At 41.1% G+C, this 25,830-nt stretch overlaps 1 protein-coding gene and 1 non-coding gene across 2 annotated transcripts in view; both read right to left on the bottom strand.

The window, feature by feature from the left end:
• Positions 1-25,387, bottom strand: part of Laptm4b (lysosomal protein transmembrane 4 beta) — a 61,135-nt gene extending 35,748 nt beyond the window's left edge. Inside the window, exons 1-2 of the mRNA XM_046464797.2 lie at positions 25,060-25,387; positions 4,705-4,816 (exon numbers count right to left, since the gene is read on the bottom strand). Coding sequence (XP_046320753.1) covers positions 4,705-4,816; positions 25,060-25,158 — 211 coding nt within the window. The 5' untranslated portion in view covers positions 25,159-25,387. The remainder of the gene's footprint in view (positions 1-4,704; positions 4,817-25,059) is intronic.
• LOC124107079 (U6 spliceosomal RNA) lies at positions 3,358-3,464 on the bottom strand. Its single transcript, XR_006856282.1, has one exon. It is a non-coding gene; the product is annotated as a U6 spliceosomal RNA (small nuclear RNA).
• Positions 25,388-25,830: the final 443 nt, after the last annotated feature.

Raw genomic sequence — 25,830 nt, 5'->3', positions numbered from 1 at the left:
TGAAAGTTAAGGTAAAATTCAGTTTCTTAAACTGCCAGGTATACAAGTACTTGTAGTAGATGATTTGGCATTTTTTATAAATATTTAATAATATTGTTTTGTACCTGATCAATATTTAATAAGACAATTTTAGAAAAAAAAAAAAAAAAAAAAACAAGAACTCCAAAACTGTTGTCAATGAAAAAAATTGGAAGGGGAATCTAGAAAGGGAAAAAATAGACCTCACATTAAATCTAGGCTACATTACAAATGATGTCCCAATTTCAGAAGTTTTAATACATAAACAACAGGCTGGGGTTGTGGCTCAGAGGTAGAGCGCTCGCCTACCATGCATGAGGCACCGGGTTCAATCCTCAGCACCACATAAAAATAAAATAAAGATATTGTGTCCACCTATAACTAAAAAATAAATATTAAAAAAAAACATAAAATAAAATATATCATTTTAAAAAGCAGATGAGGTCTGGGGTTGTGGCTCAGTGGTAGAGCGCTCATCTAGCCATGCGAGGTCCTGGGTTCGATCCTCAGCACCACATAAAAATAAATAAATGTCCAACTACAACTAAAAAAAAAATATTAAAAAAAAAAAACAAAAAACAGCAGGTCATGGGAAGCACACATTTCCTGTTTCAGACCAAGTGAATAAATTGATACAGTGAATAAGTTTGACTGGAAAGACACATCTGCTGTAAAAGCAATCAGGCATTAATTTGCACAATCTGGTGTCTGGCATTGTGAGTATAGCACAGACCCTTGTTGTTACAGTTGACTGTCACATCATTAAAATCTCGCAAATAAAATCCTGAGTCAACTTCTCAGAAAGTAAGTTCTGAGAGTATAATACAATTTGCCACACATTCACACCTTCTCAGCTTTATTCTTCAGTCTTCTAAGTCAGTAGATCAAATTATTTTTCTTTTGACCTTTTATTCCGAAGTCATTTCAGTCATATACAAAAGTTGCAAACAGCAGAGATCTCACATATACCCTTCTCCCTGCTTCCTCTAATGTTATATTTTTTTCTAGCCCTAGTATAATGATTGAACCAAGAAGTCAGCATTGGTACAATGTTATTAAACTATAGATTAATTACAGATTTTATGTGCATTTTACCCATTAGTGCACTGTTTCCCCGTGATTCCTTATTCTGTTCTAAGAAGAATCTAATCTCAAGCCCCATACTGTACTGAGTTAGTTCATTAGTCTCCAACCTGTCAGTTTCTTACCATTCCTCACATTGATAAATAAAAAAAAATTATAAATAAAAAAATTATTTATAGATTAACACATATTACTACTACTATTTCTGTAAAAGAAATGTAAATTATTTTTAAATTAACACGTATTACTACTACTACTATTTCTGTAAAAGAAATGTTAAAGGGCTAGATTTATTGTTGAATTTTATTTTTTTCAAAAGAAAAAAAAGGACTAGATTTAAAAATGAGAATTTCCTTTATTTTTTTCTTTATCCCAGTGAGTTAGCCTTATGTACCCCGTTTTGATATAAATAGCAATTAGGCTTCCTTCTAGCAGATCATTTTAGGAAAAGAGCACATGGGAAATTGAAATAAATTCCTGTTCTTTCTGGAAAAAGTCTTCAAATAGCTACCTTCATTCAAAAACAGAACAACATAAAATTGCTATATTAACTTGTATAATTTTTCTAGCACAGATTAGAACAATTGATTGTACCAGTCTCAAGGACTACTTAATTCTATCCACCTGAATTAAATATTTAAAGGCTTGTCCATTACGGTGACCTTTGACCTACTGGACTTAGGTACCTACCTGGACATCAGGTAACTCCATTTTGGTTCTAGGACTCAGAACAGAAACTTATAAACTGTCAAGAAAAAGAAACTTAAGATAACCTGTTTCCCCCCACCATCAAGGTCCCTGCATACAAAAATCTGTTGTTACCCAGCCATCTGTACCCAAAGTCAATTCTAGCCTGCTGTACCCAAGGTCAGCTTGCTCTTGTTTCTTGTTAAAAAAGATATGAAACCTCTATTCAAGTGACTCTGCCTGCTACGCCTGGCAGAAGGGCGCCTGGCAGACATTCTCTGTCAATAACATTTACTTGAACTTAGAGCTGTGTCTCTTGTGGATATTTGTGCCAGCTACCCTAATACCTACAAGCTTATTAAAGGAGATAAAAACATATGGAAAGGAAATGTAAAAGGGAAGAGGTTTCAAAAATAGATTCACTCAAGTGAACATCTACTCTTCCATACCTTCTTAACTTTGTGATTTAAATGATAGTCTCAAAAGTAATTACCAACTATTCATTTAATCTTTTCAGATATATGAAACACAAGAGAAACCTCAAATGCACTGGAATTAATATCCATGACATTACAAAACAAATACTATTTTAAAGTTTTAAGCACCAGCAAGCCTTTGAAGGCAGCTAAATTAAGCTTAGCCTGTCACATACTCATTCCCCAGCTTATACTCTGGCAGTCAGAACAAGACATTCAGTGTTATCATTTGATCCACATAGAACCACAATGGTTATCACTCAAAACTTATTTATCTAACCTCAATGACCTTAGAAGGAGAATCCTCCTCCTGAACACAGCAAAGAGAATTTACTTTTAAATACCAATCAAACATTTCACATGTAGTTTTACATAGTCTTTAAACTCAAAGAGAAGGAAAGCAAAGAGATATTATTTTGATATTAATGGAACTTATTAGCCTTTCTGGAAGAATTTATAAGATTAACAACAGTTATTCAGAATAAAGGGAATAAATATTACAGCAGAAATCATGTCTGTCTGACAAGGTCCCAAGCTCCAGGATAACATAATGCCCCTGATTCTTTTTATTTTATTATTTTAGTGGGTGGGGGGTTGCTGGGGATTGAGCTCAAGGGCACTTCACCACTGAGCCACATCCCCAGCACTATTTTATATTTTATTTAGAGACAGAATCTCACTGAGTTGCTCAGCAACTTGCTTTTGCTGAGGCTGGCTTTGAGCTTGGTGATCCTCCTGTTTCAGCCTCCCAAACTACTGGGAGTATAGGCTTATGCAGCTCCACCACGGCTCTCCCCACCCCCATTCTTAATCCTTGCTATGAAAAAATGTGTTTCCTGGTTTTCATTTATTTGCTACCTATTGCTGTTTCTCCTCCTCCTGATCTCACAGTTGGGGTCCTTTCAGGGCTATCCTGGGACTCCTTCCTCTTTCTCTTTCCTCTCTCCTTAATATTGATGTCCTCTTTGAACTATCCACTTTGGGACAACTAACATGTTTCAATCCCAACAAATCTAAATAATAACAGACAGCAAAATGTATGGAGTACTTAACTATGGGCCAAACCCCATTCTGAGCACTTTGTTTCCTTTTCTTTTAATAAGGAAACTTCACTAATATGCATTCCCTCTTTGCTCAGGAGCCATGCTAATCTTGGCTACATGAGTCCAATATTGGCCTATGTGCTGCTGAAGCAAGCACTTTTCATGTAGTAACTCACTTAATCTTCACCCACAACCCCATTAAGTATGTAGAAACTTCTATTAGTTCTTTCAAAGGGGGAAACTAAGGCACACAAAGAGAAGTGATAAACTCAAGGTTAGCAAACTTAACACAGGATTCAAACTGGCTTCTAGCTACAAAATCTACATGCCTAACAAGGATGCTTGGTTGAGTCACTTAAGTCTAGTTTTCTCCCACAAGTTATGTTCCCATCTCCTGACTCCTGACTTCCTCACCTCTAAAGACTAACAATCATCCTGTCAAGCTGGAGAGTAAGTCATCTTTGATTTTTCCCTTTCTCTTATTGCCCAGACCACCAACTTCTGTCTCTCCATCTCCAGTGCCACCTAGACTGTAAAAAATGGCCCCAAAACCAAAATCCCAGGCTCTGTTTGCAGTCAGTCTCTAAATGCACTCTCAGGGGGAAAAAAAAAAAAAAAGACTTCAAGATACACATCATTTTATGCATTTACCTAAAAGCACTGAATAGCTTTTTCTCATTCTGAGAATAAAATCCACAATCCTATCTTTCAAATGTTCCCATTCTCTTCTTAAATTGTATCTTTGTACCTTGGGCCATACTCTCTCCTCCTTAATTTGCCTTCCAGCCACTTCTTCCAACTCACATGAATTTTTCAAAGCCAAATGATGTAAACACTTTTGCCCTATCTTCTGTCTAGCATTCTGCACAGCTTTGCCTCTCAGCTTGGATGCAGCATGACTACCGTGTTCAATGCTCAGGCTGCAGATGCCTGGGAGCTGGTGCCTCCTCCCCACTTTCCCCATACCCACAGCCCATTTGCTGGAAAGAGGCCTCAAATTCAACAAATAAAGGGCAACAGAGTTTCTAGAATGGAACATCATCACTTCCTGGAAGAGAGGTAAATACCGAAATGCACAATGAGATACCCATACTTCATTTAATCTTCCTTCCTGCCATTGATTCCTTCTCCTAAAATCGGTCAAAAGGCCACATAAAAAGTCTGTAACAAAATAATAACTTTAAAAAAATGGATAAAGTAGTTCAGAGCAGAGATAAAACATGGGCAGCACAAAAATTATTCCACTGACTTCATTTTTAACAAAGAAAAGAGAGCTCAAGTATCAGCTCAAGGGGGCCTGTGAATCAATATTTGTAACCTAATAGGAAGGACACGCAGCTGGCTTCCCTGCCCTTGTAAATCCCAAAATAACTACAATTGTTATCTGATGTACTTACTGGCGTCATCCATGAACTCAAAGTCCCCTCCTAGTTCAGAACTTGAAAAATGGTACTGATCTGGATCAGCCAGGGCGCTGAGTAAAATCAACAGTACCACCGCATTGATGATCTGAAATAAGAAAAAAAAATAATAATAATAAAACCTAGAGTAACCATATGGAGTTTAATTTCACAGCGGCTTTACTCTCAACACTAGGCTTTGCTGTTGAGACAGCTGACATGGGTCCCCAAGACAGGAGCACCTTTCAGTGTGGACACAGACAAGGGCAACAAGGTTGATGCCCAGATGACAGGTGGGCTTACCTGGCTCGCCCCACCCTACCCCTGGGCCCAGTACCAAACAGACAACAGCGGCTGAAAAACACAAAAACTCTGCAGTCAGCCAAGCGCGCTCTCATGAGCTAAGGGAGAGCAACCCAAGCTTTTTCAGGTGACCGTTTTTCACAGGATCAAACCATGGGAGCTGTGAGACCTTCCAGGAAACTGTCAGAGAACAAATGGAAAGCTACTGTCTAGGGCAGGCCCACATCTCCATCTTCTGGATTCTGCAGAGTACACTGCCCTCAGCTTGTCCAAGTAGAAATTCTCTTCAATCCTTAACCTCTCCCTGCTCTGCTCCTCCTTTTCTCTGTTCTCTACAGTATCACCATTAATAAGTGAAAATGGACAATACTCAGGCACCATGCTAAGCACCGTATGAGGATTCTCACTCTTAAGCCCTACAATAACTGAATGAGGTAGGTGCTAAACCAGGCACACTTGTAATCCCAAGTATTCAAAAGGCTGAGGCAGGAGGATGCCAAGTTTGAGGCCAGCCTAGGCAATTTGGTGAGACCCTCTCTGAAATAAAATTAAAAGGGCTGGGATGTAGCTCAGTGGTAGAGTACTTGCCTAGCACAGAATTCAATCCCCAATATGGCCAAAAAAAACAAGAACAAAATAGGTGCTAAGCGATTCCTATTTTGTAGGAATACAGAAAACTGAAGCTGAGGTAAAGAACACTGCCCAAACCAAGAACGAGTAGCTAACAAATTGCAGAGACAGGATTTGACTCCAGGAATTTCAATTCCAAAACTGAACTTCTTAGAAAGTCTCCCATTCATGCCTTGCAAGCTGATGTTATCTTTGAGCTCACCATCTTCATCCCCCATGTCCAACCAACTGCAAACTCCTGCCCGCTCGACCTCTGTATTTCTATTTCCTTTATTTTTCCTAACTGTCCTTGCTAAGAAAGACTCAAGTGTACCAACTTCTATGGGGCTCTGGGAGAAGTATTCTAGAATTTAAGCAAGGAACTGACTGAAACTTTTCCCCTTCATTTTCCAGGGGCACTCAACTACTGAGCCATGTTCCCAGACCTATTTTGTATTTTTTATTTAGAGACAGGGGCTCGCTATTGCTGAGGCTGGATTTGAACTCATGATCCTCCTGCCTCAGCCTCCAGAGCCACTAGATTACAGGCATGCTCTGTGGTACCCAGCTGATTGTTCTTTGAAAAAAAAATTTAGTAATAAAAATAGCAACTCCCCAGAGTACACATATGTATAATTACTTTAAAAAGACACAAAACAAGCATGTGGTTAAACTTTTTTTAAAATGTACAAGTCACCCAGTCACCCTTCCCACAGTAGTTATTAAAATTACCACATTTTGTTTCTCTCCAAAGACAGACAACAAACACCTCTTAGCACACTCTGAACAGAGTATGATTAGCAAATTACTTGAAGAAAACTTCAGGCTGGATACGGTGACATGTAACTGAGATCCCAGCAACTTGGGAGGTTGAGGCAGGAGGACTGCCAAGTTCAAAGCCAGCCTCGGCAACTTAGTGAGACTGTCTCAAAAGAAAAAAAGAGCTATGGAAGTGGCTCAGTGGTAGAAATCACTGGGTTCAATCCCTGGTTTTTAAGAAAATTTTTAAGAAAACAGTTTTTAAGAAAACTGTTCGAAACACGCACAGGCCAAGTCCTAGAGCGGACATCACTGTGGTATGCAAAGATGTTACTTGATAAACTGTAAGGTTTTCTTGGCATTTCATTCCCTCTATTATCTTTGAAAAAGAGGTGAAAGATAATGGAAAGTAATATCCAATGAAATTTCATAGGAATGTGCTTTGGAAAACACAAATGTGGGATTCATGGATGAAACTGCAAAGGAGGGGTAGAGGAGGGAAGGTAAGAAAAAAAGACAAGAGCTGGACGGGAGGCTGAAGCAGGAGGACAGAGTTCAAAGCCAGCCTCCACAACTTAGCAAGGCCCTAAGCAACTCAGCAAAACCCTGTCCCTAAATAAAATATCAAAAAGCAGAGGGTGGACTCACTGAGTTCAATACCAAGTACAAAAAAAAAAAAAAGAGGATGAAGATGAAGATGGAGGAGAAGAGTTAGTGCCATGCTGAGCCTGGCTAAGGAAATAGATGGCCACTTTAGGAATCCTGTAAGAGCCACCTGAAGAATTTGGATTTCACTGTAAGTGTAGTAAGGGGACAATGTCCTCTGCCTAGAAGGAAGGAGTGAACATATGTAAAACACCTAATGACAGTGACTGCCAGTCAGTTTCCTTACCTGTCGTGCGCACTGCAATAAGAACTGTAAAAGCTCTTGTCTGGCATCAGAAAACTCACCTGTTTTCCAGATCTAGCAGCTGCTTTCCTGTCCTTTCAGTTCCAAGGAATCTGTCACCTCTCAATCAGGCTTCCTCATCCCAACAGTCGCTAACTGCCTACAACATATCAGGTACTTTGCTAAGTGCTTAGGAAGAACTCCAAGGACTCAGAATAAGAGGTGAAAAAGTCTGTACCCAAATAACACAAAGCGTAAAAAAGAGTAAGCATGATAAGAGTTCAGAGAAAGAATTAAACCTCAAGGAGAAAGATAATTCTGAAACCTGGAGCTGAGGCAGGTGACAGAAAATTGTAAAGGAGATGGCAGCACTTAAGCAGGGACTGGAATGACCAGCAGGATTTGGAAAAGAACAGTTCCAAGCATGAGAGAGGACATGGTAGGAAGGAGGGACTGAAAAGAGCAAGCTAGCTCAGTTTGGCTGGAGCATGGTAGGGTGGGGTAGGGGTAAGGGGTCCATGAAGGAAACTCTTAGCAGAAGAAGCTAGAGGTGCAGGATGGGGGCCAGATAGTGAGGAGCCCTCAAAACAAGGATAGGGATTGGGGACTTTGTTCTATTAGCTCCTCAGATAATGTAAAGCCTTTGAGGTGGAACGTGATGTATCAGAACTATGTGGTTAAGGAAGCTAAAACTGACAGCGGTGGGGAACCTAAAAGGAAGGAAGGGACCGACTCTGGAGACTGCTGTTGAGAGGTGATAATCTTATCCACTTCATCTATACTTCCCCGACAACCCTGTAAGACAGCCCTATGAGACTTATCTCCCATGTTAGCTGGAGAAGTTAAGTACCTTGACCTTGGGTCCCTGCATGGCAGAGCCAAGGTTGGGACCCCAAGGCTTTCCACATGGAGGCAGAATCTACAGAGATGCAGTAACGGACCAGATGCAAAGATGAAGGATAAGGGAAGCCAACAAGACTCTGAGACTTCAAGCCTGGTAGCCTGAAGTTGTCTTGTCATTAACAGAAATCAGGAAGGTTGCTAGGGGGACTACCAGAAGATTGATTTTAGATTCACTGTCCAGTGCCTACCTGAGGGATAGCCATATAATCAAGCTGTTGGCTGCTCTACCTGTCCTCTGACCGCCTCTCATTATCCAGCTCAGGTACTCATGCGGAGTTGTGACTGCTTGGAACATTTCTGCTTCCCCCAATCAGTCTCTGTAGCTTCCACCCGAGTCTGACAACAGAGTTCTGTCTACTGGTCTGGTGTGTGTCCTTCTCTCTCTAGAGGAGGTCCTGGTGCCCATGCCTGACTCTGCCCTGCTTTACTTGGAATAATCATATCCACCCCCAAATCTCAGCCTTGCAGCCCTTTTGATGTTCACAGCTACCATGGGTCCTGGGGCCAAGGCTCTTAAAGTTGCCCCTGCATTTTGTGAGGTATCCAAATAAAGGAGACAGAGAGAGAACCCAAAGAAAGATGGTAAGATCTTTCCCTCCATGAATGACTCACTCCTGCGCTCTTTAATCAGAAGGAGGGATTTTCCAAACAGAAGATCTGTGGTGATGAGTCTTTACTGTGTTATTTTGTAAAACCTCAATAGTTGGATGGGAATTTGGCACATCAAGGATAAAGCGGATTCTGGGGAATGACCCATGAGGACCTGGGGGTGGGGCTAGTCATAGCAACGTGGTCAGATGGTAAAGTTCAAATACAAGTTAAAGAACATTGGGTAAGGAGAATTTCCCAAAAGGAGAAAAGAGAAATCACCCAATCATCAATTTTGACCAAGAATGAAATAGCACCACAAATGAGAACCAGGAAGATGGCCAGGAGCAATTACGTAATGACCACAGTTAATCTCAATGCAGAAGACAGGAGAGGGCACGTTCAGCCCTCCTTCAGTTACTGCTCACATGCATTTGGGTTCCTTTGTCTGTTTTGACATGTCATGTACAAACTGTTCCTGTGGTGTCACATATTTTTCCTTGTTCTTGACAATGATTACTTCCACATGTAAATAAATTCAACTTCTATCCAATTACTTAAGGGGTATGTTCTCCCAGGGATCCAAAAGAGCTTTTCACCCTTAAATCATGTATCAGTTCTAAAAAAGAAGAGAGATTTGCGGCTTGAAAGAGGAATGGTTGGTTGGTACATTTTTTTTTTTTAAGCCTCCACAAAAGACCCTTAAGGAGGAGCTGGGGCTGCTCAGTGGTAGAGTTCCTGCCTCGCCCATGTGAGGCACTGGGTTCGATCCTCAACACCACATAAAAATAAAATAATAAATTAATTAAAAATTTTTTTTATTTATTTTTTTAATATTTATTTTTTAGTTTTCGGCGGACACAACATGTATGTGGTGCTGAGGATCGAACCCGGGCCGCACGCATGCCAGGCTACTACCGCTTGAGCCACATCCCCAGCCCCTTAATTAAAAAATTTTAAAAAAAGAATCTTAAGAACACTCAAACCCATGGAGATAGTAATTAACACAGAAAGTTGAATTCAAAAAACGATCACTGCAGACTTTTATAATAATGAAAACTTGAAAGTAGAATGGCTAAATAACATTACAGCAAGTATCAGACTCCTATGCAAGCATTAAAATCATATTTTTAAAAATGTTAATGAGGGGGGCTGGGGATGTGGCTCAAGTGGTAGCGCGCTCGCCTGGCATGCGTGCGGCCCCGGTTCGATCCTCAGCACCACATACAAAGAAAGATGTTGTGTCCGCCGAAAACTGAAAAATAAATATTAAAAAAAAAAAAAATCAAAAAAAAAAATGTTAATGAGGGGCTAGGGCTATAGCTCAGTGGCAGAGCACTTGCCTTGCAAGTGCGAGACATTTGGTTCGATCCTTAGCACCACATAAAAACTAAAGATATTGTGTCCATCTACAATTAAAAAATATTTTTTTTAAAAAGTTAATGATAAGAAAATATTCACAAGTCAGGCACATGCCTATGATCCCAGTGACTCTGATGAGGCAGAAGGATCAAAAGTCCAAGATCAGCCTTAGCAACTTAGTGAGACCTGTCTCAAAAAAGGAGCTGAAGATGTGGCTCAGTGGTAAAGTACCCTGTGTTCAAACATCAGTACCACCCACACACACCAAAAAAAAATCTAAATTTTAGAACTCTCAAAATACATTTGGAATTTTAAATAAGAAAATAAGGCCCTCAACATAGTCCTGTTTGTTGCTATTTCAACTCAATCATGGTATTTGGGCAGGGGTGGGGGTGGGGCTAAATTTACCTAATCATATTCGCCTAAGAAATTAAATAAATTAACTCCAACTCTGTGCTGAACTCTCCACTGGAAACTGGGTTATATGGAGATGATTAAGATATGATCCCTGCCCGTAAGGATTAGTAGTTCACTGGGAAAAACACATTTCACCTGCCAAGTAAAATGTAAAATAAATGCTGTAACATTCATTTAACTCATTCCTTCAACTGTGCACATAATTAAGCAACACACATATGCCAGGGATTATGCTAATCATTACATATATATTATGGCAAATCCCAAGGTAGCCCATTATCTACTGGGGTAAAGAATCAAATAAACCTGATGCTCCATTCAGAGTGAAAATGAACTCTGCTACACTAGCAGCAAAGGGGGGTGGTGTGTGGTTGAAAGAATTTACAGGAAGATGACATGATTAACACCAGAAAGTAACAGACTTGGAAATCGAGACAAAAGTTACAGCAAATTTTAAAGTATCAGACGAAGTGACTAAGAACTGTTAAGAAAAACTCCAAGAAACACAAACAGGAAAATGATCCTCTAAGCTGGATAATAATGGCACTAATGCTTCAAACTGCTAAAGCTAAAAATAACTTTCCAGGTTACAAACCAGATAGAGTGGCTCATGCTTATAATCCCAGCAGCTTGGAGTTCAAAGCCAGCCTCAGCAAGAAACCCTAAGCAACTCAGTGAGACCCTGTCTCTAAATAAAATAGAAAATAGGGCTGGGATGTGGCTCATTGGTCCAGTGCCCCTGAATTCAATCCCTGGTACCCGCCTCCAAAAAAGTCATACTTAAGCAGCTAAGCCTCCATATGAAATGGGGTTACTATTACACCATTCGACAGGTGAGCACTAACTCCAGAGGAAACATGAACACAATGAGACTCAAATGGTGACTCTGATCACAAGTGTGAAATATGCTCTTCCCAGTAATACACTTTCTTCCAAGAAGCCACCACACCCCATTCACAAGCCCTGGCCAACTCTGCAAACTGATCTCTGGCAGTAGGCTTCATAATTCTTCTCAAGGGAGTGTTCCAGGCAGCCACTCTCCGTTTCTCAGTAAGTTGATGTATAAAATGAAACCAGCCTGCCACCGCAGCAGAAGCAATCCCAGTTTCTCTGAATGGATGTGGTTGGGTTCTGGTCTTCATTCAGGCCAAGACGCCATTATATACTCTGAACACAGGTCCATGTTAATTAATGAGAAAGGTGTCTAGACAGTGGGCAAAGGCAAAGGATGGTCCCCTTGCGGAGGCAACAGCAAGGATATCCAAAGAGTGAGTGGGAGACTTAGGAGTGCAGGATGTGGGAGTCAAGTGTGAGAGAACATTCTGAATTTCTGAATAGAAAGAGGCAGACCCAGCTCAGAGCTTAGTTTGGGGGATGGGCAATGAAGAGCTAAGCTCTGTACATAAAAATATGAAGTACTCAGAGATTCAGAGGATGTAGAAAAAAACAGGGAGTACAAAATGGCCAAATTAATTTTTCGGTGCTACAAACAAGGTGTTCTTTGTGTTCTAACACACTGTTCCCAGGAGGTCGGTGAGGCCCTATTTGTAGCAGCCTATTGCAACAACTTGGATTAGCATAAAATATACTTTCAAACACTGAAGTCATATTTTTTTACTCCCTGTTTAGTTTTTTTAAAAATATTTTTTAGTTGCAGATGGACACAATAACTTTATTTATTTTTATATGGTGTTGAGGATCGAACCCAGTGCTTCACACATGCTGGGCAAGTGCTCTATCACTGAGCTACACCTCCCAAACCCCCTAATTAGTTTTTACATAATGTTAAGAGTGCTTTCTTTCTAAAAGCTGTTCACCAAAGACAAAAGTGAAACTCATAAAACAGAATGAAAGTAAAGAGAAAAAGAAACAGGCTTAACCAATTATAAATTTTTTATTCCATTCAAGAACAGGGCTGTAGTGCTGGGGTTGTAGCTCAGTGGTAGAGCACTTTCCTGGCATGTGTGAGGCACTGGATTTGATTCTCAGCACTGCATATAAATGAATAAGTAAATAAGTATCTACTGACATTTTAAATATTATTAAGAAGAAGAAGAATAGGGCTGTAGGCCAGGCGCAGTAGCACATGCCTGTAATCTCAGTGGCTAGGGAGGACGAGGCAGGAGGATCACAAGTTCAAAGCCAGACCCAACAAAAGCAAGGCACTAAACAACTTACTCAGTGAGACCCTGTCTGTAACTAAAATACAAAATAGGGCTGGGGATGTGGCTCAGTCATTGAGTGCCTCTGAGTTCAATCTGGTACCCCCCCCACACACACACACACACACAAAGAACAGGGTATGCTGGGCGCAGCAGCGCACACCTGTAATCCCAGCCACTCTGGAGACTGAGACAGGAGGATCACAAGTTCTAGAGAAGCCAGGGCAATTTTGTGAGACCCTGTTTCAAAATAAAATAACAAGGGTTGGGGATGTAGCTCAGTGATACTGACCCCCCCCTCCAAAGAAAACCCTGTTATTAAACTGTGCTTTATAGTTAAATTTTCTAATGGCAACACTTTCAACACATCCAAAAACAAATTTTAAAATTAAAGTCAAAGATGGAAACATCTTTCTAGAATTGAAAGAAAAAAGTCATTTTGACTACTAACTTTTTTTGAAAAGTCTTAATCAAACTAAATCAAACACAAATATATATATTTCAACCACCTCTTAGACAAAGAAATGTTTTGTAATCATAATGCTGAAGTGTTGAATATGCCTTTTCCTTTCCAAATATTCATCACTATGAATTTAGGTAATGGAACATTTTTCAGGATAATATCAATATTTGATAAGTTATTCTACAAAAAACACTATCAGATTACTTTAAAAATCTATGGTATTGGGCTGGGGATGTGGCTCAAGCGGTAGCACGCTCGCCTGGCATGCGTGCGGCCCGGGTTCGATCCTCAGCACCACATACAAACAAAGATGTTGTGTCTGCCGAAAACTAAAAAATAAATATTAAAAAATTCTCTCTCAAAAAAAAAAAAATCTATGGTATTTAAAGACCTTTGTTCTTAGTCATTCTCAAAGTAAACTACTGAAAAGATTATCTAGAAAAAGTATCTGTTGCTAATATAAATTTGGAAAAATCTTTTATTTAAGATTCTATTCTTACTTTCATATGGACTTCAGAATATTAAGATTTTTTTTCAATACATTTTGAATAAAAACTAACCAAGTTTTAACTATAAAGGAAAGTTTTTTAAATAAGTTATACTCCACATATGTATACCTTTATTTTACTTATTTATTTATTTTTATGTGGTGCCGAGGATCAAACCCAGTATCTCACATGCACTAGGTGAACACTCTACCACTGAGCCACAACATCAGCCCAACAAAGGAATGACTCTAAGAAAAGGAGTTTTGCATCCGTAATGTATGTGTCTGTTAAACCACTGCTACCCAAAGTGTGCTCTACAGACCAGTAGCTTCAGCATGACCAGAGCTTAAGGAAGGTAGAACAATAAGACCCACCTCCATCAGCAGGAATCAAATATCCAGTCAGACTGACAGCTGGATTCTCAGCACCAAAATAGAGGTCAAAAGACAGCAGGACAGCTTCAGTGTGCTGTGACAAAACCTGTCAACTTAGGGGCTGGGGTTGTGGCTCAGTGGTAGAGCGCTCGCCTCTCATGTGTGAGACCTGGGTTCGATCCTCAGTACCACATAAAAATAAATAAACAAAATAAAGATATTGTGTCCATGAATAACTAAATTTAAAAAAAAAAAAAAAAACCTGTCAACTTAGACGTGGATATCCGGCAAAAAATATCTTTCAAGAATAAGGGTCAAATAAAAACATTTCCAAAGAACTGCTGTCAGAATTCACCACTTACACTGGGGCTGGGGTTGTGGCTCAGCGGTAGAGCGCTCGCCTAGCACATGTGAGGCCCTGGATTGGATCTTCAGCACCACATAAAAATAAATAAAATAAAGGTATTGTGTACAACTAAAAAAATTAAAAAAAAAAAAAAAAAAAAAAGAATTCACCACTTACAGATACTCACTAAAGGAATAAAGGAAATCTGAAGTACTTCTAATAGGACAGTAATCCTAGACAGCAGATCTGCAGTGTAAAAGAGAATGATGGACCACAGAGTTTCATTGTCTTGGGTGTTAAAGTATTCTTTTGTGTGTGTATGTGTAGTTGTAGATGAACACAATATCTTCATCTTATTTGTTTATTTTTATGTGGTTTTGAGGATTGAACCCAGTGCCTCACGCATGCTAGGCAAGCGCTCTGCCACTGAGCCCCAGCCCCAAAGTATCCATTTTTTAAATAAAAAATTATAGCAACTGTAAAATAAGACAATATTGGACAAAGAAAAATATAAATATGTGTATAGTTTTAAACATTGTACTGTCAATGTTTAGAGGAACTTTTTAAAAAGACACTAAAAAGACATAGGGCTGCGAATGTGGCACACACCTATAATCAAGCTATCTGGGAGGCTGAGGCAGGAGGATCACAAATTCAAGGCCAGTGTCTACAATTTAGTGAAACCCTGTCTCAAAATAAAAAAAGGGCTGGGGATGTAGCACACCTGGATTTAATCCTAAATACCATAGATAGATAGATAGATAGATAGATAGATAGGTCACAAAAAACATAAGATATAAATGACTGAAGTTAAAGAACTTGTATTACTCAAATGAAAGGCAAAAATAGTAACTCTGGACTTTTGATAAGTGTACATATTAAAAACCTCTGGAGTGAGGGCTGGGAAGGTAGCTCAGCAGTAGAGTACTTGCCTAGCATGTGTGAGGTCCTGGGTTCAATCCAGCATTGGGGGGAAAAAATCAGAAATGAACCACTCAAGTATTTCTATTATTTGAGTGTGATTTCCAATATAGAAAATAGGAACAAAAATGGATAAGAAAAAAATCAAGTCTATCTGAAACACAGCAACAAAAGAAAAAAAAACAATTAAGTAAGTCCTCATATACTAGTAATCAGTGTTAATAAGTTGACTATTTTTTTCCAGTTGAATACACACTGTCAGAGAGCTGGGTGTGGTAGCACACATCTGTAATCCCAGCAACGCTGGAGGCTGAGGCAAGAGAATCACAAGTTCTAGGCCAGACTCAGCAATTTAGCAAGGCCCTAAGCAACTTAGTGAGACTCAAAGTTTAAAAAAACAAAGGCTGAGGATGTGGCTCAGTGGTAAAGTGCCTGTATTTTTTTTTCCTTTAGAGGACACTAATTATGACTGTGGAATGATTTGAATACCTACTAACTTTTCATTTGGTACGAGGGTTTAATTCCCAGTACCCCCACCCCCCCAAAAATACTGTCAGATCAACACTCTTGCCTCTTTTATGTCTTATCAGAATGCCACACATCCTTCTTTATACCATTTACGACAGCTATGTTCCTAGTGACTTGTGTTATTACCAGAATATATTAATTACTGATTAATATTTATTTCATCTGCTCCACCACAGATTCCATGCTGGCAGGACTGGGTCTATTTTGAATCAACACTCTACGTATTGCCAGCACCTGGCACAATTTCTAGCACACCGGAAGTCTTCCGTAAAACCTGCAAAAGGAAGAGGGAAGAGGAATGAGGAAAGGAAGAAGAGAACAAAGAAACAAACTAAGCCAGGTGCGGTGGTGCACATTGTAATCCCAGTGGCTGAGGAGGTTGAGGCAGGAGGATGGAGTTCAGAGCCAGCCTCATCAACTCAGTGAGGCCCTAAGCAACTCAGTAAGACTCAGGGATGGGGGTGTAGCGCCCCTGGGTTTAATCTGTAGTTATTATAGCTTTATGGACAAGAGAGTGATCCTCAGAGGCTTAGAAATAAGGCTGTCATTAGACAGGAGATCAGCCTAGTTGATGCCCACCCTCATCTGTTTCCTGTTTAGGTTTATCGGGTATAAACTGCCTATCCAGCCAGGCACAGTGGCACATACCTCTAATCCCAGTCAGGAGGCTGAGGCAGAAGGATCACAAGTTTGAGGCCAGACTGGGCAGTTTAGGAAGATCCTGTACCAAAAATAAATTGTCTGGGCGTGGTGACTCATGCCTGTAATCCCAGCAGTTTGGGAGACTGAGGCAGGAGGATCAGAAGTTCAAAGCCAGCCTCAGCAAAAGAGGTGCTAAGCAACTCAGTGAGACCCTATCTCTAAATAAAATACAAAAAAGGGCTGAGGATGTGGTTCAGTGGTTGAGTGCCCAGGTTCAATCCCTGATACCCCCCCCAAAAAAATAAATTGCAGGAGGTCATTGTTTTGACCTAAACTCCTGAACTAGCTAGGTCCCACACATAAGACTGAAAATCAAAATGGAGAGATGGGGATATAGATACAACTCAGTTGGTAGAGTGCTTGCCATGCATGTACAAGGCCCTGGGTTCAATCCCTAGCACCACAAAAAAATAAAATAAAATGGCGTCACTCATGCTCAGTTCCAGGTCACCAAATGGAATCTAAATTGCTTTATCTGGCCTTCCAAGAAATCAGGATTAAAAGAGCCAAACTTCCCAAACCAGCCAGTGTCAATTGGCAAGATAATGAAGTTCCCTGGACTTTAATCCTTTTACACAAAGAAAGGTAACTGAAGAAACCTGACACCAGTTACTTTCCTGTTGTACAGTTTTCCTGTCTAGCCTCACTGGAGAGTAACTTTGAAACAATCAATTTGCTTTTTATTCTCTGGTTCTGCTTTCTTCATCCCTTTCCATTCTATAAATCCTTATTTTAGAGAATGAAGCAATGCCCAACTCTAGAGTGCAAAAATAAAGCCAATTAACAATTACAAATTATTTTAATTATGGTTTTTCACTGCAAAGCCTGGGTCCTTTTTCCCTCTCAGAATTGTGGAACCAATAGCAAGATCTACTTACTGACTGAGCAGTGGAGACTTCTACCAGCCAACATTTTAAGGCATTTGAGCCTTTATTCTAGGTGGCAGGGGCAAGAAGGAAAGAAACTGGACTTTTTAAAAACCCAGTATTCCTCACTATTCAAATGGAGTGCACTCCTTAAATCAGATGGTTAAAGTCTGGGTGACAAGAGACACATCATTCACCGACAAAAACCTCCATCTATGTTACTCACACCATTAGCAAATGGAGACCTGGGCTGGCAAGAACAGGTTATCTGCTCTATATTTCATATCTAGACAATTATAACACACCCTGACCTGGTTTCCACCCATCTAAAACAGCCTGCATTTCCATCTTCCTTAAAAGCTGCTTATCATATTGCCCCTGTTCATAATTCTTCAATGACTCAATGATTCCCGGTACCCAAATACATAAATCCAAACTCTTTTAAAAAATATTTTGTTGGGGGGGCTGGGGATGTGGCTCAAGCGGTAGTGCGCTCGCCTGGCATGCGTGCAGCCCGGGTTCGATCCTCAGCACCACATACAAACAAAGATGTTGTGTCCGCCGATAACTAAAAAAAAAATAAATATTAAAAAAATATATATATATTTTGTTGGGCTGGGATATAGCTCAGTTGGTAGAGTGCTTGCCTTGCATGCACCACAAGGCCCAGGGTTCAATTCCCAGCACCACCAAAATAAATAAACAAATAAACAAAATATTTTGTTTTTAATTGTAAATGAACAACTCCTTTATTTTACCTTTATTTATTCATTTTTATGTAGTGCTAAGGATGGAACCCAGTGCTCTACCATTGAACTTCAACCCTGGCCCCTGAATCCAAACTCTTTATCCTGGTGTTTTAGTCTTTTATAATCTAGCATAGTGGGGGAAACACTAGGCCTAAATAGGGACTATAAGTACCATGAAACAGTCCATATTTTGTCCTGGAACTGAGAGAGGGATTTAGGATAAGGAGAAATATGGAATCTTAAGGGGAATACCTCAACCCACTGAAATGTCCTCAAGCTACTGAGATGCAGAAAACATAGTTGTAAACTTTGGCCGGTGCCCTAGTACAATGAGACACACACAAACACAGGAAAACTGGGGCAAAATTGCATAGCTCCACACTGGATCCACCTCCAGTCCAGCACCTGATATAAATATTGGACCCCAACCCATGGCAAGGATTCTTGCTCTTGAGACAGCCCGCATTCTCCCATTGAAGATGTGTCTACCTCTGTCTATGCGTTTGTGTGGCTCATGCTGATCCATCACCTATGTCAAGAACCTCACAAGTCCTGGGAATTCCTCAGACAGGAGACATCTCTTCTCCCGTGACAGAATTACGGGCCAACTCATTGAATCAAACAGCTGGAAAAACTATTAATCTTAAATGAGCATATCACCACCTATCCAGTCTGACCCAAGGTTGCTTTGAGGTCTAAATAAGAACAAATGTGAAAACCCACTAAAAACTATCAATCACTCTACAAATGCCAGTTTCACTCTTCTGTACCCACACCAAAATCAATAGCTGTTAACACTAGGCATACAAAGAGAAGCCACCAGGCTTGGGTACACAAGCCAGCCACACCTTCAAAGTGAACTGCACTCAAAGTGAACTGATCTGAAAGGCCAGGTCACAAAGCAAATGAGACCAGCTATCCTGACCACTTTCATCCTTTGCAAACCAATACACTTTAAGAAGAGTGTTTGGCACAAAGAGGCATTCAGTATGTATTTGCTGAGAACTAAATTCCTAAAACACAATTATGAAAAAGGATGAAAGGTGTGCAAAGGGGGACTCAGCCCAGATGTCAATGACAAATACTTCCAACTACCAGTACCGCATGGTGAAACAGGAAAGGCAAAGGAGAAGAATACCTTGTGTGTAGTGAGAAAATCAGATCCTAATGGTAAAAATATTCCTAAGAAAAGAAATTAATTAAAAAAAATATTCCTAGGGCTGGGGTTGTGGCTCAGCGGTAGAGCGCTCACCTAGCACATGTGAGGCCCTGGGTTCGATCCTCAGCACCATATAAAAATAAATAAATAAAATAAAGGCATTGAGTCCAACTAATATAAATAAAATAAAGGCACCGAGTCCAACTACAACTAAAATATATATATATATATATATATATATATATATATATATATATATATATATATATTTAAAAAGAAATTCCTAAGAAATGTCGACTTTATCCTAAGGAGTGTCCTAAGCAGGCAACATTCTCCCCTCCTCCCAGTAATTGTCTGATTCTTTGAGAAATGAATTGTCCCTTGGCTCTCAGGCTGGCTGTTTCAGATAAAGCTAATCTTGCCCCCAGTTCACATTCCTCCTCATCTATTGTTCAAGAGAAGATGACTATCTCAGACTTAAATTCATCAGCAGATTCCAGTCCTATATCCCTGACCCCAATGTTTGCTTCAGGGATGGACAGAAAAACTTAAGCTTATCAAATCAGAAAGAATTTCAGGGTTTAAAGCCTGAAAGGACAGCCTGGAAGGGGAGGGGGTGGGTGGGAGGGGGTAAGATGTTCCATCACTAATAGGTTAATGTTTAAAGAGGAAGGCCAGTCATTGTAAGACAGTAGCCAAGCGAGAGCTAAGGAGAGCCTAAGGAGGAAAAAACCAGGAAAATGGTTACAAGAATGAAAACAGAACAGAATAAGGAGATAATCAAAGTGGACTGAGATTTAGAGAAGTTCACCCTCAGTATCTGCAGGGGATTAGTAAGGTTCAGGGCACCCCTTGGATGTCAGAATCCTGGGACGGTATTTGCATAGAATCTAGCACATCTTCCTTACACTGTAGCTTGGCTAGTTTACTTATAAGAGCTAATACAATGTAAATGTGATATAAATTGTTGTTATACTAGTTGTATTGTTTAGGAAATAACTGAGATAGAAGAAATAAACAGGGAAAAGAGAAGGAAAGTGCGGCTGGGGTTATGAATCTAAAAGGCCCATTGTTATCCGGAGCTGGGGCCTCTGGAGACACTGAGGTGCTGTGGAGATCTGCCCTCCAAGATTTCAGACATGGAGTTCAGAATAAGAAGAATAAGCTTATTGGGGCTGGGGCTGGGGCTGTGGTTCAGCGGTAGAGTGCTTGCCTAGCCCATGCAAGGCCCTGGGTTTGATCCTAAGCACCATATAAAAATAAATAAAATAAAGGTATTGTGCCTAACTACAACTAAATAAATAAATAAGATTATTGAAGGGATAGAAAAAGGGGAAGGGGACACTCTGGAAAGTAATCTCTAGTCGTAGTTTTCCTCCAGAAAATCACTCCCTAGCTTCTGAGAAAGCTACAAATCTTAGAATTGCTGAAAATTCACTCATGTATAAAAATTGCCTTCTTTTGATTAAAGCCTTTGTGCAGTGTTCACTACTTTCAGATAAAACAAAGATGATATATTTTAAGAAATCTATCGTAAGATGGGCCTGGTGGCACATGCCTGTAATCCCAGCAGCTCCAAGGGCTAAGGCAGGAGGTTGGCCAGTTCAAAGCCAGCCTCAGCAGCTTGGTGAGACCCATCTCAAAATAAGACATAAAAAGGGCTAGGGATGCAGCTCAGTGGTGAAGCGCCCTGGGTCCAATCCCTGGTACTTGTAGACAGAAGACAAGATGCCAACCTGAAGATCCTGGGGAGGACCATCCTCCATAAACTCCTGTGATCCATGATTGAAGAACTGCATTGACCAAGCTGGTGTCATTCCCATGACTTCTCCCATGCCTCACCCCCACAATTCCCTTTAAAACAAGTGCTTCCCTAGACACATCACCCCCACCCAACCCCACCCTGAAGAATGTAGGCCTTCCCCTTTCACATTCTAATAAAGATCTTCCTCTTTGTTAAAATCTGAAGCTTCCTTAAATTCTTTTCTACTCTGGTTAGGGGCTTAGAAGGTTCCAGTAGAGGAATCCTCAGCCACCAGAGATACTGCCTTGAACTCCCTATAGTGACATTATGAGAAAGGAAAAAGACCTATACATATTCAATACAGATAAAATCCGACATTAGTTGAATGTACGGATGCAGAGCTCTCAGATACACAGGGCTAAGTTTTGTTGGTGACAGAAGAGAGGAACCCCAGACAGCAACCAATCCGCCACAGGTATTTCTTTTAAAATCATGATGCCTCTGGAAACCAGGGCCAGTTGCTCTTCACTCTGTGAAAATAGACAAGCATCTTACTTGTCTATTCAAAGATGTCTGTAGTTGGGCTGGGGCTGTAGCTCAGTGGCAAAGCGCTTGCCTAGCACGTGTGAGGCACTGGGTTGGATCCTCAGCACCACATAAAAATTAATAAAATAAAGACATTCTGTCCATCTATGGCTACAAAAAAAAAAAAAAAAGAAAGATGTCTGTAGTTATTAAGTTATATAATCAACTTTTTCATCTTAGGTAAATTGCCTTTTATTTTTGTTTTGATAAGTTTTGATTTATTATGTATATAAAAATGGATATAGATATACTGTGGAACCATCACTACAACCAAGATAAGGAAAATAATTAAACTGCCTTTTAAATTAAAAAAAAACAAAAAACTATTAAGTTCCTATTGCCCATCACACCCAAAATTAATCTGAGATGGATCACAAATATAAAAGCTAAAGTTTTTTTTTTTTTTTGAAGAAAGCTTCCAGAATAAAACATAAGAGTATCTTTAAAGGAAAAATACTAATCATGGAAAGAAAACGACTGACAACCTGAATTTAAGGCAAAATTTAAAACTTCTATTTCATTAAATATACCATTATGAAATATACTATTATGAAAATGAATAAAGAAGCCACATATTGGGCTGTGATTGTGTGGTAGTGCACTTGCCCTGGCATGTGAGGCACTGAGCTCGATTCTAAACACCATGTAAAATAAATAAAGGTCTGTCAACAACTTTTTTTAAAAGCCACATATTGGTGAAAATATTCACAAAATAAATATTTAACAGAGGACTGGTATCCAAAATTAATAGAGTTCCTACAAATCAATATGAAAAGGAGACAAAGACCAATTAAAAATGAGCAATATAAGGGCTGGGGATGTGGCTCAAGCGGTAGCACGATCGCCTGGCATTCGTGTGGCCCGGGTTCGATCCTCAGCACCACATACGAACAAAGATGTTGTGTCTGCGGAAAACTAATAAATAAATAAATAAATAAATATTAAAAAAAAAAAAAATGAGCAATATACTTCCCAAGGGGAGATATTTGGTCAATGAGTAAAGACTCGTGAGCAGGATGTAGAAAGGTGTGGTGTTCCTCAGTAGCTCTGCTCCCTAGCCAGAGGGCAATCTTAACAATATATTCACAGAAACTTAGTTTTGGATAATCAAATTATATTAAATATGAGAGAAACTCACTGGGTGGTGGGGGGGGAGCCGGGGCTGGGATTGTGGCTCAGTGGTAGAGTGCTTGCCTAGCACGTTCAAGGCCCTGGGTTGAATCCTCAGCACCACATAAAAATAAATAAATAAAATAAAGATATTGTGTCCAACAACAACTAAAAAATAAATTTTAAAAAAGTCAAAAATTGTTTTGTGAAATGCAAAAGACTTTCAATAGATTTCCTGTTCTTAATCCAAGCTTCTTACCCGTTTACCTAAAGCAGCATTCTTATACACATCTGCTGGAAAGCTTTCTAATTATCTTTCAAAAGGCCATATATTTTCAAATGCTAAGTAAATGCACACACACCAACAACTACTTCCCACAAAGAGCATGCTCAAACAGACAAAGCGTGCTGAGTACTCTCCTTTTATCACACCAATACTGTCTGGTTGGATTATAGCCAACAACAGGGCTCAAGCAGATTTATCTTTCCTGTAGATCATGTAGTACATTTGCCTAATGCAGTGCCCTAGATTTTACAAATTACATTCACTGATGCACTTGCAAGTCTGCAGATTTGAACATTTTCAAGGAGGACACTAGACACTTATATAAAATAGTCTCCCTGATCATCAATAAAATAACTGTTTTGAAGCCACTTACCATCCTTTCACTATGATTTTAAATGTCTGTAAATAACTCCTTGGTTTTTAGAAAAGTGGGGGTTAAGCCAATACACTGTAAGAACCCACACAGACCAAAGATCAGTTTGAAAGCTTTTAAAGCTAAAAATTTCTGCTGCATGGCTATGCTAGCCACTGAACTAAAGGAAAGCTGAAACTATGAACAGCACAGTGAGCATCATGGGGTCGGGGGGGCTCTGAAAAATAACACGACAATTCGACATAATGTCCCCATTATATAAAAAGTGACCAAGTATTACCTATGAGCCAACAAATACTGACTCATGCTGTAGTAGATAATAATGCATTCTCATTGAAAAGTTCCACATTGCCATTTGACTCCCTTTTCCCCCAGTATTGGGAACGGAACCCAGGGGCGTTCCACACTAAGCTACATCCACAGCTCTTAAAATTTTTTATTTTTTTTATTTTGAAGGTATCACTAAGTTACTGAGGCTTGCCTTGAACTGGCGATCCTCCTGCCTCTGATTCCTGAGTTGCTGGGATTACAGGCGTGCGTTACCGTGCTTGGATCTTAACTATCATTTTTAAAGCATTTCCTCGTGCTGCAGCGCTATTCACTGCAAAGCAGCTCGGGTCTAACTCTCTATCATGATGTCACAAAATTCAAAATGCAGAGGAATCCGACTCAGTTGGTGCAGTCTAGGGTTGCCAACAATCACCCAACGGTGGCTCAGGACAGACTCCATCAGGTTTCCTCACGGTCCCTAGAATCCACCGCTCCGTTGGAAATAAGACCCTAAAAGTGCCTACCTAAAAACAAGAACAAAACAAACAAAAAGCCAATTCTGCCTGCTGTGCCTGTTGAGAAAAGGTAAAGGGATCACCTGTCCAGGGGCAGGAAAGAGGTAAGTGGGTGTGTAAAATGGCTTCCCCGGCAGACTGAAACACACTAAATTAAAAGCAAATGCTTTCCTAAAGTAAGGGCTTTAAAACAAACAGTGTCGGGTTCCCATTCACAAGGCAAACAAGAACTCCCAACCGTTTCAACTGGATCCGGACCTGCAAAAGAGCGAAAGTCCTGCACACCCGAAGCGATGCGCGCAGGGAGTTTGAGCTGCCGAATTTGCACGCGACCCTACAGGCACCTGAACTGCCCCAGGGACCCAGGACCCCCACCCCCCACTCCACTGCCGTCTTAACAAAAAACCAAACCCTGAGGGGGTTAGGACGAAAGAAAGAAGGAAGCACAAGCCATGCAGATCCATGCAGATCAGATCAGAGTTCTGCGTCCCCGAGCGCACTTTCACCCGCACGGTGAGACACACTGGAGCCCCGCGCGCGGAAGCCCGCCTCACCGCACCACCTCCCCCAGCCCGGGCGCAGCCATCGCCGCCGCCCCCACGACCCCTAACCGCGGGCCCGCGACCCCGGCCTCTCGGCCTCCCCCCGCCACAGGTTGGCCGAGCCCAGGGAACTGCAGCCAGGCTGGCCGGAGAATTAAGTTTCTAATAATATAACTTTAGGCGGATGAGCGCCGGCGTCACCCAACCCTGAGGCCGACCAACTTGGGGGCGTGCAAAGCGAGGTGAGGGCGCGGGCCGGGGTCCCGGGGCCCTGGTGCTGCCTCCCCGACGCCCGCGCCCGGCCCTGGCAGGTGCGTCCCGTCGCGTGGCCGCACTCACCAGGTACCAGACGCCGAGAAGGATGGTGCCTGTGCGGACATGGCAGCACAGGCAGCAGCTGTTGGAGTAGAACCGCGTCCAGGGCGCGACCATCTTCATCGCTCGGGCGGCGGGTGCAGTGACGCGAGCGCACCACCAAGTTTGGGAAAGCGTCGGCCGCGTTGCTCTCGGCCCTCCGCGTCGCTGCTGCCGGCTCCTCCGCCGCTCACGCTCCAGACCAGCTAACCCACTCGCCTGGCGCCGAGCTGCCCCGAAAGCTCCGAGAAGCTGCCGCGGCGGGACCCTGCACTCGAAGACTGCGGCTCGGACTGGAGGATAGAGGGAGGGGCGGGGCGGCCCTGCGTCACGTGACCGCGCCTGGGCTCGTGACGTCACCGCGGGTTCTTGCCAGCTGTGGGCTCTGAGATCCCGGAGTAAATAAATACATCATTGCTGCACCCTAGGCCCGTTCCAGAGTCTGCCTACAGTGGAGTTCCGGGCGTTGTGTCTTTCCTCTGGCTGTGGGTGTAACTTTTGTTAGGAATTCTAGATTCTAATGTGTTTGTTGCGTTCCCCTCCCCCTTCAACTTCTGTCCTGCAGATAATCCATAGGTGCAATGCTATCACTGTGGTTATCTTATAAACTAGAGGAAGGAAAACTGCATGGTGTGATTCCAGTCAACTGAAGTACTTTGAACCACTACCGAAACCCGCTGAGAGCAATTTGTCTCCACTTCCCAGCTCCAATTACCATGGTAGTAATCTTTTCCCAGAAAATAGAATGTGTGTCAA

This window comes from Marmota monax, unplaced genomic scaffold (genome assembly GCF_021218885.2).
Source record: "Marmota monax isolate L192 unplaced genomic scaffold, Marmota_monax_Labrador192_F-V1.1 WCK01_AAM20220418_F8-fsc00003, whole genome shotgun sequence".
NCBI lineage: Eukaryota > Metazoa > Chordata > Mammalia > Rodentia > Sciuridae > Marmota > Marmota monax.
This window is presented reverse-complemented; position numbering and strand designations above follow the sequence as displayed.